The 14,839-nt window shown below is 39.9% G+C and overlaps 1 protein-coding gene across 9 annotated transcripts in view; it reads left to right on the top strand.

The window, feature by feature from the left end:
• akap9 (A kinase (PRKA) anchor protein 9) overlaps positions 1 to 14,839 on the top strand; it is a 138,674-nt gene that overhangs the window by 103,434 nt on the left and 20,401 nt on the right. For all 9 annotated transcript variants that reach the window (XM_082186415.1, XM_082186414.1, XM_082186417.1 and 6 more), the window contains 7 exons: positions 85 to 250; positions 1,714 to 1,864; positions 9,401 to 9,532; positions 10,556 to 10,711; positions 12,011 to 12,504; positions 13,731 to 13,842; positions 14,050 to 14,232. In XM_082186415.1, the coding sequence (XP_082042541.1) occupies positions 85 to 250; positions 1,714 to 1,864; positions 9,401 to 9,532; positions 10,556 to 10,711; positions 12,011 to 12,504; positions 13,731 to 13,842; positions 14,050 to 14,232 (1,394 nt within the window). The remainder of the gene's footprint in view (positions 1 to 84; positions 251 to 1,713; positions 1,865 to 9,400; positions 9,533 to 10,555; positions 10,712 to 12,010; positions 12,505 to 13,730; positions 13,843 to 14,049; positions 14,233 to 14,839) is intronic.

The raw sequence follows: 14,839 nt of genomic DNA, 5'->3' as shown, positions 1-14,839 counted from the left end.
CTGCTGATGGCTCAGTGATAAAGGCTGCTGGGAAGATTAGCTTCAGCTTCCACTTCATGAAGGTTTTTATCCTGTGTTGATCAGGAACGGAGAGCGTGAGGGAGGCAGAAGCGGCGCTGGTCGGGACATCGGCCGGGTCCGGCTCTGATAGGCTGGAGGAAATCAAGACTGAACTGAGCCAGACTAAACTAGAGCTGGAGAGTGCTATAAAAGCACAACACAAACACCTGAAAGAGCTCGACACACTCAGGTAACACACACACACACACACGTATAATATTTTTATTTGTAGTTTGCAATATATATATTATGAAATATACTATATATATATAAATATATTTATTATTATAAAATAACATAAAAATACAATTATTTAAATATTATATATATATGTTAATTAAAATTATATAAATGAGTAAAGTAATATATAGGGGTGTAACGATTCGTTTTAACAACGATTCGATTCGTATCGCGATTCATGGTTGTCGATACGATTCAAGGACGATATTGGTTCATTTAGAACGATCCGATCCGAAACGATTCAGTGACTTGAAATCGATTCAGTGACTTTTTAGCCAAAAATTCTTGAAAAGGAATCAGGTATCAATTAATTATGGATATAAACAAACAAGTAAACAACAATTAATGTCAAATGCATTCACATTTTATTTGAATAAAGTAGGACTGCACGATTATGACAAAAATCATAATTGTCGATTATTCCCTTGATATTGTAATTGTGATTATTAATTACGATTATCACAACATTGAATGATGTTTTGAATAGTTTGACCCACATTTCCCCATGGTCATCAAGCCATGACCCACCTTTTTAGGAATTATATAGGCTTATTATAATACATTTGTTTACACAAAAATTGTTGACACACAAGTTCTGTCCCCCTTTACTTAACATACGAATATGACAAATACTGATAAACAGTAGGCACTGCGAGGTTAAGCTATTAAATAGCAGTCCCAAACTAGTTTTTGTTAATACAGTCTTGGTATGAGCCACCACAGTCATATACAAATATACAAAATAACCAGTAAGTGGCATTTTGTTATGGAAACAACAACAATTAGGTTACCATGGTGAAACACAATACTTAGAAGAACTTAACTTACTAATTTACGACGTTGCATGCTCGTATTTCTTTTGCGCTTTAGTGAAGTGATACAGCGCGCTCCGCCGCATTTGCGCGTGCAGTTGAAGAGTGTGCGCTCCTGCAGTATAGCGGCTGACAGGACAGGAAAGTGAAAGTCCGTTTCTCTGAGGTGAGAGACTTTGCGTTGCTTGTTGTCTTTGCGCTGCTGCTGGTGCGTCACGCATGACGACGACGTCACAGATAGGCAGACTGAATGGAGTAACGTTTAACGCCTTTATCATTAAAAGTGCTAAAAACAAACATCCATATAAAGTCTGACGTGCTTAAATCCAATGCGTTATTTCCTAGTATCGATATAATCGATTCATTACCTTTTAAAACGATGTTAGATCGATATATTTCGTCCGGAAGGCCAACTTGCCGAGCACAGATCGATGTAGTTGGATCATAGGAATATAAATCGATACATCGATGTAGTTGATGAATCGTTACACCCCTAGTAATATATACATATAATTCATTATTATAAATAATTTAGAATGTGTATTTATAATATTTTCATTTGCAATTTGTGTGTGACTGACCGACCCGTGTGCTCTGGCAGGGTGGAGGTCTCGCTGAAGGCCGCTGAGGTCGACACACTGAACGACACACTGGCACACGAGCAGAAGAGAGCGAGAGAACTGCAGTGGGCGTACGAGAAGGAGAAGTGCAGGTCTGACCGGAAGCAGGAGAGCGAGAGAGAGGAGGTGGAGGTAAACAATCTGTCAATCACAGGGCGCATTGATGGAGACTGAGCGCATTTAGGCAATCCAGCCGTCTCCATTGACTGTGTATTGTGTGAAGCTGCCTCCTCCTCATTTATGACTTATAACAAAAAACAAAACAATGTCTAAAAGCTGCTGTGTGACAAGGTGTACAGTAGGGCTGCAACTAACGATTATTTTGATAATCGATTAATCGGACGATTATTTTTTTGATTAATCGGATAAAAACTTTTTTTTACAATTCAATTTGATTTTTTGCTTATTATAACTAAATAAAACCCTAAATCAGGGTATTTGTGTGTAAAAGTGTACTTTAAAAAGTGCAAAAGCCACACATTGAGTTTTACTAATATAATCTTTAATTTTTACATTTTAAACCTTAAAAAACACAAAAGTTTGTCCAGTTTTTAAACAGTAAAACTTATTTAAATATCCAAAATATAAATAAACTAAACAAAATATTGAGTTGTGCTGCTCATATAAACTTCACATTATGAAATTAGGACACAAACATGTTTGTAATAAGATATTAAGCAGCAGATTTTGAATTCCAATGTAGAACGCGGTCTGTTATTTCTTGATATCAGACGCTGCGAAGTAACGTTATAACACACCGTTGCCATGAAAAACAGAGCTTTGCTATGGACGAAGGATTCTAACCGTAGAGACGGAACGGACTATTTTCTTTAGCGGAAGCAATACAATCATTTTTAAATCAATAAACAAATTTTTAAATCAATATTTTGTGTCAAATTATTGAATTATGGAGACTTCCGGCGGCAAGATGAGGTGGTAGTCGCTTTTCGTTTGCGCTCTCACATAATCTCATTTTATTTGCACTAAGATAAGTTTAAATATACTTTGGAAAGGGATAACTTTGTTTCTAAAAACAACCTGCATCTACGGTCAACCGAGTTATTCCAAAATGACAAGCAAAAACGTGAAAAAATCGACGACAAGACAGACACGGCTCGACAGTCCCAACTTAAAGCAAGCTAACATGGAGGCCGCCGCTAGCAACAATACAAGTCACAGCCGCGCGGAGCAATCTTTGACGCCAGATGACAATACACTTCTTCAGTTGGTTAAAACGGAACTGATATCCTCCCGCAGTCAGATGGCAGATACTATCAAAACAGAGATGGCTAGCTTTCGTTCAGAGATTGGACTGATTGTCGAATCCTTTCGATCGGAGGTCAAAACCAAAATGGATGCTCTTCAACTGGAGGTAACGGGCCAAGTTCATTCCATTCAGACTAAGCAAACCATTATGTCTGATTCCATAGAGAATATAGAAACGACGCTCAATTCACACCATGACTCGCTAGAAACAATGGAAACCACAGTTTCAAATTTGAAAGATCAAATACAGAAGTTACAAGAGCAACAACAAGATCTCGAGAATAGGAGCCGTCGCCAAAACCTGCGGATAATTGGCATACCTGAAGACGTGGAGAATGGCCGGCCTACTGACTTCATGTCTGGTTTCTTCTCGGAGGTTCTGGGTGAGGATTTGTCTGGTCTTCAGTCAGTGGTGTTAGATCGCGCTCATCGTGCCCTCGCTCCGAAGCCCAGCCCCGGCGGCAGACCCAGAGCAATGATCGTTCGTCTGCACTACTTCTCCGACAAGGCCAAGATTCTACAGGCCTCCAGGAAGCGCGGTGAGCTTACATTTCGCGGCGCGCGTATCCATATCTTCCCAGATATGAGTGCCGAACTGAGTCGTAAAAGAGCCGCCTTTAACTCCGTGAAACAAAAGCTTAAGCAGGCTGGGATTTCCTACGGCATTCACCATCCGGCAGATTTACGATTCACTTTTGAAAACACTAGACTTTCTTTCAAATCACCATCCGAGGCGGAGGATTACTTTGAACTACACATCAAACCAAAAAGGGACACACGCGTTTCTGAATAGTTTTTCTGGATCATCCGGTGATGTCTGCCTCCAGCATGTTTGGTGTTTATTCGGGAAATAAACGTTAGCAATGCTTGTTCACTGGGACACCCTTTGGGGTGTATATATGAGTATAAAGCACATTATACTCGCTGTCATTGCATACTTTTTTTTTTTTTTTTTTTTTTTTTTTTTTACCTCGACAGTGGGGTCGTCTGGTTAAAGACTAGAATGTCTTTTGTATCTCTTTTCAACAAGATAAAAAACAATTGCGTTAAAGGATATTTTGGACGTTGAGCGTTTAGAAGAAGTCCAATGCGTTTGGGAACGTTGAAGGTTAATTACATGTGGGATGTTTGCTTGCTTCTCAGTTGGGAGGCTGCGGGGTGGGTGGGTTTGGGTCAAGGTGTTTGTTGGTCATTCAAATTCGTTCATGTATACATGTGCTATTGTGTTCAACTGATAAGTAAATTTCAGAAAGGGGTTGATACATCAGTTTTTTGCCTATTAAACAATACTGTAAAACCTGGGGTATAGCAGATCACTAACAGTGAACTTTGTAAGTTGGAATGTAAAAGGGGTTAACCATTTTATAAAGCGCAATAAGATCCTTACCCATTTAAAGAGGCTGGAGGCAAATATAGCATTTCTCCAAGAAACTCACTTATTATCAGCTGATCACTATAAACTTAAAAAATCCTGGGTGGGACAAATTTATCACTCTGATTTCCAGTCAAAATCCCGGGGGACCGCGATTGTTATTAATAAGAACACCCCATTCTACGTGAGTAATGTTCAAACTGATAAAGGGGGAAGATATGTTATAATAACTGGTACATTATATAATGTTCCCCTGATATTAGCGAATATTTATGCACCCAATTGGGACGATGTATCGTTTATAAAATCTATCTTAACCAATCTCCCCAATTTGACCACACATAAATTAATACTAGGAGGAGACTTTAACTGTGTACTCCACCCCACTATGGATCGGTCTTCAAAAACACCCTACAAATTAACCAAATCGGCCATGTTTATTAATACTTTTTTAGAGACATACAAATTCTCAGATCCCTGGCGTTTTTTATATCCAAATATTAAACAGTTCTCTTTTTTTTCCCCAGTGCATCGTTCATATTCACGAATCGACTACTTTATAATAGATGATAAACTTTTAACTTCTCTAACTGACTGTAAATATGAATCTATTGTAATCTCGGATCACAGTCCAGTGGTTTTAAAATTAGCTTTTCCCAAATTGCCAATTCGGAAGACATGGCGCTTTAATAATTTAATTCTTTCTGATTCATCCTTTGTAGATTTTATTAACAATAGAATTGATCTTTTCTTATCTATCAATGATACCCCAGATATCAGCAAAGCCACACTTTGGGAGTCCTTAAAAGCCTATATTAGGGGGGAAATAATATCTTTTTCATCGTGGGAAAGGAAAAAAAGAAGCCAGCAACTGAATGACCTCATTAATCAGATTAAACAATTGGACTTGAAATTCGCAATCAACCCCTTACCCGAAGTTTTAAGGGAAAGAACAAAGCTGCAGACAGAGATTGATCTAATAACATCCGAACAGGCAGAAAAATTTCTGCTTCAATCTCACTCTAAGTTATATGAACACTCAGATAAATCTGGGAAAATTCTTGCACAACAAATAAGGCAATATTCAACTACAAACATTATAACATCTATTCGTAGAGATGATGGCAGGGTCACAAAGGATGAATTAGAAATCAATTCGGCCTTCGAACAATTCTATACAGCCCTATATTCATCCGAAATTGATTATAACCCTTCTGAACTTAACTCTTTTTTTAATTCCATTAAAATGCCACAAATCCCCTTTAACGATAATGCTGAATTGGAGAAAATTCTAAACTTAGAAGAACTTAATGCAGCTCTCTCAAACATGCAAAACTCAAAAGCTCCAGGGCCAGATGGCTTTACGGTAGAATTTTTAAAAATGTTTAAAGGGAAACTAATGCCTCTGCTACTTGCTGTATTTGAGGAATCATTCTCCATAGGCCACCTCCCGCACACGTTTTATCAAGCGACAATTTCGGTTTTACCTAAGAAAGGAAAAGACCCTCTAAGCTGTAGCTCATTTCGGCCTATATCTTTACTCAATGTGGACTGTAAAATATTGGCAAAGATTCTAGCCCGAAGACTGGAGAACATCCTCCCTACTATTTTGGCTCCAGATCAGACTGGCTTCATTAAAAAACGCTTCTCTTTCTTTAATATACGCAGAGTATTCGATATTATTTATTCTCCTGACTCAAATAAGCATATACCTGAAATTTTAATATCTTTAGATGCTGAAAAAGCATTCGATCGAGTGGAGTGGAGCTATCTTTTCAGTTGTTTAGAGAGATTTGGTGTGGGTCCAAATTTTTTGTCCTGGATACAACTTTTATATACTTCTCCCTTTTCTTCTGTTATTACAAATAACACTAGCTCACAATATTTTCCATTGTATAGAGGAACTAGACAGGGTTGCCCTCTGTCCCCCTTATTATTTGCAGTGGCGATTGAACCTCTGGCCATCTTGCTAAGGTCAACTTCAGTTATCCAGGGTATATCCAGGGGGGGCAGTGAGCACAAACTGTCGCTCTATGCAGATGATCTGCTACTATTTATCGCAGACCCACATAACTCTCTCCCTCATGTCATGATGGCACTTGAGCGTTTCAGTCGCATTTCGGGATATAAACTCAACCTCTCTAAAAGTGAACTATTTCCTATTAATTGTGTAGCAAAAAAGTATTATTTTTCTGCTTATCCATTTACAGTAGCTCCTGATAAATTTACATATTTAGGTGTGGTTGTTTCGAGAAATATTTCTGAACTGTTTAAGCTCAACTTTACTCCCCTCTTGGAACAAACTAGGATATCCCTCGAGAAATGGTCTAAGCTTCCCATCTCTCTGATTGGTAGGATCAACGCAATTAAAATGAACACACTCCCTAAATTTTTATATTTGTTCCAAACTATTCCTATTTATATTAAGAAATCTTTTTTTACTCATTTAAATAAGATAATCTCATCTTTTCTTTGGAACAAGAAACCCCCTAGAATACGTCTGTGTTTTCTGCAAAACCCTAAAGAACAAGGGGGGATGGCTCTCCCAAATTTTCAATTATATTATTGGGCTTGTAACCTAAGAGCTCTGACTTACTGGCAAGGGTCACATCATATAAATCACTTACCAGACTGGGTCCAGATGGAATCCTCGGCCTGCCTTCCTTCCTCACTTCCTGCCCTCCTTTTCTCACCCTTACCACTTGGTCTAGAATCTCACATGTTGCACCCTATGGTTTGGAACTCCATCCAGATTTGGGCCCAAATTCGCAAATTGTTTGGATGGCAGAGAGGTTCAACTTGTGCCCCAGTTGCCAGAAACCATCGATTCACTCAGCCTATAAATGATCAGGCATTCTTGCTATGGCAAGAAAAAGGAATCTTAACATTCAAAGATCTTTTCGCTGACGGTTCCTTCTTATCTTTTGTGCAATTGGAATCTCGTTTTGAATTACCTAAAACACACTTTTTCAGATATCTACAGGCACGTGATTTCACACGCAAGAATTTTATCTCTTTTCCTTCCCATCCCGATCCAAACCCTATTGACCTACTCTTTCCTGATGACCCGGAGCAAAGGGGAACTATTTCTAGCTTATATATAAAACTTATATCATTATTGTCCACTTCTGTTAATGCACAAAGAGATTCCTGGCAACTGGATCTCAATATTTGTCTGACAGACAAGGAATGGAATGAGGCTAAATATAGAATTCATGGCTCTTCTATCTGTGCTAGACACAGCCTTATTCAATTCAAAGTGGTACACAGGCTTCATTTATCCAAGGCCAAGCTGGCAAAGATGTATTCCTCTGTTGACCCTACCTGTACAAGATGTAAGCAGTCCCCTGCTACCTTAGCTCATATGTTCTGGTTATGTCCTAGGCTGTCTGTTTTTTGGTCGCAGATTTTTGTATCTTATTCTAGAATTTTTTGTAAAGATGTTTGTGCAAATCCTTTAACTGCCATCTTTGGTATTGTGTGTGAAAAAAACGCTTTGTCAAAAAGCGAATTGGACTGTATAGCCTTTACTTCCCTACTGGCAAGGCGCTTAATTTTGATTAATTGGAAACAGTCCTTCCCCCCTTCTTTTAAACAGTGGACCAGAGATGTGTTACATTTCCTGAGTTTGGAAAAAATAAGACTTAATTTAAGGGGCTCCGGGCCTAAGTTCACTGTCATATGGCGTCCTTTCATAAATTATCTCCAAAACCAATTATAACTATAACTGGACGAATTGATGCTGTCGTCAGGTTTTGCCTTTGATCTACTGATGTTATTATTTCTCCTTACTGTTTTCTTTATATACACGATGTAAAAGCACAATGTATGTCTGGATGCATGTTGTGTTGTTGGTTGTGTTGTTATGTGAGTATGTATGTTGATTGTTGTTTAAATAAAAATGTAAAAAAAAAAAAAAAAAAAAAAAAATTATTGAATTATTTGGTGGGTAGCCATGCAATAAGCGGGATAATGTAGAGCGAGGCGGTTGAAATAGCGAATACAACCCCGACAGGCTGATCGGGACCCCGACGCGAAGCTCTACATTAACGTTATCCCTTACATAGTAACGTTAATGCTATAAAAAGAGAGCGGAATGGAGGTAACGTTAACTTACGCAACAAGCTAATAGGCTTGATTAAAAGGACAAGAAAAATTATGCATTAGTGCACAAGCATTCGCTGAAAACCACTGACTACAGTGACTAAAAAACAATATTTTACTGCTGCTGTTATTAACCGTCTTTATATTTAGTGCTTCACTTTGTAAACACCATTTAATTTAACCTATTTCTGCAGTAGCGCTATTATAATCCATCACTTATGTTCCAAGCGAACTGATCTCGCAACCTGATGCTCGATGCAAAATAGATCTAGTGTGACTGTCCCGAAGTTAGTAAACAAAGCTGTTTACACTGTAGTATTGAATTAAACTAGACTATACAATTTTCACATCTTCATATAATGAGGATATACAGTTTTTGCTCGCCGTGCTGATGTTTCACCTTCATCCGTGACACCAACGTGTTTCCTCTTCATGTGTTCGTGCATCATTGTGGTACTTCCATGCCACACAAGCTCAGCTTTGCATAACTTCCAGATTCCAGATTTAATGTAAAATGCTCCCATGCCTTAGATAACTTTTTCTGCTGCCGATTGAACTGTCATTTCTCTCCGATTACTCTGCCATTTCGCGTGTGACTGTGTTGTCATAAAAGTGACGTCATCATTAACGCTTCCCGTGACGTGAGCAGACCAACTAATCGACAATGACATTCGTTGACAACGATTTTCATAATCGATTATTATCGATTTTATCGATTAGTTGTTGCAGCCCTAGTGTACAGCAAACAAGCTAAACAACCCAGGAATAAGTGTTTATAAGCTGAAGACCCCAAAAAACAGCGTTTAAGGACACAAAAGGATCCCAGTGGGCATCGCTTTCAGATTATGATGCGTGTCGCTCTGTCTCTATGGCTTGTGTTGATGCGCTCATCGATGCTTGTGTTGATGTGTTGTTCGTCTCTGCAGGATCTTAAACTGGCTCTGGAAGATCAGCGAGAGCGTGTGGTCGAGCTGTCGATCGCCCTGGAGAGAGAGAGAGAGACTTTAGCTCAGCTCAGGGATCAGGAGCGAGAGGCCGGCGTCTCCTCAGAGCTGCAGGTGTGTGTACGCTAACACACGTAATGCTTGAGTTTGGGCCGAGACAGGTCATTAGGGGCTGAGCCACCGGAGAGTTCTAGCACCAAGCCACCAGGGTGTTTCCCCGAGAATGGTTCCCTAATGGAACCCTTAGGAACGTTTTCCTGGTTGCATTCGCACCGCCAGTAGGAACTCTGAAGTGACGCAAGACAAGCTTGTTGTCGTGACTTTTATTTTGACGGCGCTGAGAACGCCAGAGCCTGAACACACAGCGCTCGCGTTCTCCGTGTTCATTAGTTTACGATCTAACACTCCTGTCTCATACGTTATGAGATAGAACTGTTGTACATAGAAAGTAGACAGTGATGAAGAGTTATCAGCGTATGCGTGTGGTTGATGTCCAGTGTTGATGAGCAGAAATACATGATCATGTTTCTCTTGGTCCCTCAAAGTTATGTTGGGTTTTCTCAGCGTAAAAGTTTAGAGGTCCAACTATCACTGTTTTCCATGTTCGTAGAGTTAGTTTCTGGAGTAAATATATAGGCTATAATCTGTGTGTTTACACAGCCTTTTTAAAAATGGTGGTTTCGGCCAATCAGCGAACACTAACGTCACAGATAGTTCCTATAGCGCTGGTTTAGACTGACTCTGAAGTCGATGTTAAATTCGTCATTACTTTCGTCAATGGCATTTTTTTCACAAACGAAAACGAGATAATAAATAAATAAAAATGAATGACAAAATTTGAAAAGTTTTGAATGACAAAAAACTATGATGAAAATCTAATGACATTTGTCTGTCTGTCTGTCTGTCTGTCTGTGTGTGTGTGTGTGTGTGTGTGTGTGTGTGTACGTGTGTGTGCGCGTGTGTCTGTGTGTACATGTGCGTGTGTGTGTACGTGTGTGTGTGCGTGCGTGTGTGTGTGTCTGTGTGTACGTGTGTGTGCGCGTGTGTGTGTCTGTGTGTGCGTCTGTGTGTGCGTGTGTGCGTGTGTGCGTGTGTGCGTGTGTGCGTGTGTGTGTGTGTGTGTGTGTGTGTGTGCAGGTTCAGTTAGACGCTCAGAGAGCTCGGGCCGCAGAGATCAGCAGTGCTCTAGAGAAAGAGAAGGAGCTCAACGCACAACTGCTCCGGCGGGTCCACACGAGCTCCGCGTCAAACGCACAGGATTCTGGGACACATGCTGAAGCCTCCTGCAGCCAGGTAACCAGAGACGCCAAACATGTTTAGTTCCCTAAATAAACACTGCAAGTAGTAGGGGTGGAACAAAGCGCAGTTGAGGAATATTCAACTTATATTCAACAGATACACCCCACGGTTCGGCACGCGTGTGATTCGCAGATTAACTGCTGAATTTAACCATCATAGAGTGAAACTTTATCTTTTGGACGTGTTTTGTCTTGCACATTTACACATTTAAACAATTTTAAACGCAGAAGAAGAGGCATTAATCGGGATTCGCGTGTTATCTGAGAGAGGGAGAGAGATAGAGAGAGGGAGATGGAGAGAGAGAGAGAGAGAGAGATAGAGGTGTGTTTCAGACAGCGCGCGAACACTGAATTGATTCCTCTTTCGCATTTCCTTGCCCTTGAATGGGTATTTAGACATAAGTTTGTGTTTATGTGTACGTCTCGGCAAGTATTCTCTTGGCTCTGTCGTAAGTGAACAGTTGAGAAAGAAACCGGATGTTTGTCAGTTTATTCGGTCCTAAAGTGACAGCAGCCTAATACTCCTGCTGTCGTCTGTGTCATTAATGTTAATAAAACAACAAAATACAGCTTTAACAAAGATGAAACTATATTTAATTTCTACAGTGAACAAATAGTGTTATTTTACATTTAGGCTTAATTATTCATTTCTGTACCTGATACTACTGTTAGACTTCGTTACTTAGTATTCATCTCTGCTTGTAATTAGTGTATTTGTTCTTATTTTATTACTGACTGTTCACTTGTTTTTAATAATGTTTGAGCTTTATCAGTTAGGCCAGTAGTGTTTGATGTGGTAGCGAAGAACTTAAAGTGAGCTTTAAGTAATAAATGAAAAGCAACATTACCCCCCCCCCCCCCCCCCCGCCCACATATATGAAAAATTATCTGATCCGTGGCTCAAACACCGTAAATGATTCGAACCGTCAAGTCACATTTATTTATATAGCGCTTTTTACAATACAGAGTGTTTCAAAGCAGCTTTACAGAGATAACAGGAAAATAATGCAGCAAAGTTTGTTTCCAGAAGAAAAAAGCGTCACAGTCCAGCTTAAGTTCGTTCAGTGATGGTTCAGTTTTGTTGTAAAAAAGTAATTAATTTAGTTAATTTTTATATATATATATAACCGCTCTATAACCGCGATGTCATCGTCCAGCTCAGTTCTTGTATAATGAACTGAAGTGTCATTGCAGGCCGATCAATATTATTGTTGAATATAAATTTTTTATCCATGAATTTTGTGATGCGTTCGTCCACTAGCTAGTAGTAAATGTGAGTTGCTGGTGTGTGCAGGTGGAGTCGGTGGAGTCTCTCCTGCAGGCGCAGCTGGTGGAGAAGCAGGCACAGGTGGTGCTGATGATGGAGGAGCTGGAGAAGCACAAACTGGACGCGGTGCAGCGCAAACGACAGTGGGACGAGGAGAGGTCTTCACTTCAGCAGGACCAGAATGCACTGGGGCGACGGGTGGAGGAGCTGCGTGCGGAGCTGAACGCTGAGAGAGACACCGTCAGGATACTCGAGGGAGAGAGACACCGACTGCAGGAGAGAGAGAGAGAGCTGGAGGCAGAGATACACCGACTGCAGGAGAGAGTGAGAGAGCTGGAGGAGAAGCTGAGAGACGCTCGGCCTGTGGATCGAACCCGGGACTGGGTGTTGCAGCAGGAGATGGCAGACACTACGACACACACTGGTCAGAACCCGGAGCCCAAACACACGGACCCCATCCTCAGCCGACTGCAGCTCATTGCCGCCAAGATCAACAGTCTGACCAGCGAAACCCCGGGCAGGTACGACACCACGTTAGGGTTAGTGATGTCACAAAAGTATTGATACTTTACAAAGTGATCAGACACCCTAGAAACGCCTTAGCAACTCAAAAAATTTACTACCACTCCAAACAACCTAGAAAAACGCCTTAGCAACTCAATAACATTTTATTACAACCACTCAGAACACCCTAGCAACGCCTTAGCAACTCTATAACATTTTATTACAACCACTCAGAACACCCTAGCAACGCCTTAGCAACTCAGCAAAAATTTACTACAACCACTCAAAACACCCATGCAATGCCTTAGCAACTCAAAAATGTATTACAACTACTCAGAGCACCCTAGCAACACCTACGCAACTCAAAAATGTACCACCATTCCAAACACCCTATAAATGCCTTAACAACTCAAAAAAAATTATTACAACCACTCTAAACACCCTAGCAATACCTTAGCAACTCAACAAAAATGTACTTCAACCACTCAAAACACCTTAGCAACACCTCAACTCAAAAATGTACTACCACTCCAAACACCCTAGAAACGCCTTAACAACTCAATACAATTTTATTACAACCACTCTAAACACCCTAGCAATATCTTAGCAACTCAACAAAAATGTACTACAATCACTCAAAACACCTTAGCAACACCTTAGCAACTAAAAAAATTACTACCACTCCAAACACCCTAGCAATGCCTTAGCAACTCAATAATAATTTATTACAATTATTCAGAGAACCCTAGCAACGCCTTAACAACTCCATAAATACAACCACTCCAAACACCCTAGCAACACCACAGCAACTCAACAAAAATGTACTACAACCACTCATAACACCCTAGCAACTCAGTAAATACAATCACTTCAAACACCCTAGCAACGCCTTAGCAACTCAATAAATACAACCACTTCAAACACCCTAGCAACACCTTAGCAACTCAAAATGTACTACCACGCCAAACACCCTAGCAACGCCTTAGCAACTCAATACAATTATTACAACCACTCCAAACACCCATGCAACGCCTTAGCAACTCAATACAATTTTATTACAACTATTTAGAGCACCCTAGCAACGCCATAGCAACTCAACAATTTACTACAACCACTCAGAACATTCTAACAACAGCAAGGCAACACCTTAGCAACAGCATAGTAACGCACTAACAACTACTCTGAACATCCTAGCAACTGTGTGTGTGTGTGTGTGTGTGTGTGTGTGTGTGTGTGTGTCCAGGTTATCCGGAGAAGGGCCCGACCGTGAAAGTCTAGCGTGGCTTCATAGTAATGTACAGGATGTGATGTCACTGTTACAGCATATCCCATCAGCCCCTTCTGCTCTCCCGGAGGTGAGCGAGCACATTTACACTCACTAGGGAAACAGGCAGCTTATGTGGCTTTTGTAAATACATATTTGATTATGCTATAAAGAAATATTCACATTTGTGTTCTGGAAGCCAGCCAATCAGATTGGAGATGTTGTGCAATATATGTCAGATGCTCTGTGATTGGTCCATTGGACTGGAGGCATTATTCATTCTCGTGTGTGTGTGTAGAGCACCGCTCTGCTGCCTGGAGGATCCTCTAGTCTGCTGAACGAGCGTTTACTCCGCCAGAACGCAGAGCTCACGGGATTCGTCAGTCGACTGACAGAAGAGAAAAACGACTTACGAAACCAGTTACTGAACCTGGAGGAGGAGCTGCGGAGAAGCAGACAGAAGAAGGCCGTCGCGGAGAGCGTGAGTCAATCAATCAATCAATCAATCAATCAATCAGTCAGTCAGTCAGTCAGTCTTCACTGCAGCTTCAGTCACTGTAGTTCTAAAGAATGGCTACTATTGACAGTTATAATACATGTTCTTTCTGTCTGTCTTCCTTTCTTTCTTTTCTTTCTTTTTTTATTTTTCCTATTTTTTCTGTATTTATTTATCTTTCTTTCCTTCTTTCTTTTGTCCATTTTTTTCTGTCTATTTCTTTATTTTTTTGCTTTTTGTATTTTATTTCTTTTTTCTGTCAATTTTTATCTTTTTTCTGTCATTTTTCTGTCTGTATTCTTTTTTTGGTCTATTTTTGGCTTTTTATTTATTTTATTTTTTTATGTTTTTTCTTTTTTATGTTTTTTCTGTAATATCTTTCTTTCTTTTGTCTATTTTTTTCTGTCAATTTTTTTTTTTTTTTTGTTCTGTCTGCATTTATTCTATAATTTTCTTCTCTTTATTTTTTCTGTTACATTTTCTTTCTTTTTTGTCTTTCTTTTTGTCATTTTTTCTGTCTATTTTTTCTGTCCATCTTCCTGATAGTGAATTGTCTAAGAACAGAACAGCTGAACTGATCTCAGTAGTGACT

Source organism: Leuciscus leuciscus (assembly GCF_965113295.1).
Source record: "Leuciscus leuciscus genome assembly, chromosome: 12".
In the NCBI taxonomy this organism is placed as follows: domain Eukaryota; kingdom Metazoa; phylum Chordata; class Actinopteri; order Cypriniformes; family Leuciscidae; genus Leuciscus; species Leuciscus leuciscus.
This window is presented reverse-complemented; position numbering and strand designations above follow the sequence as displayed.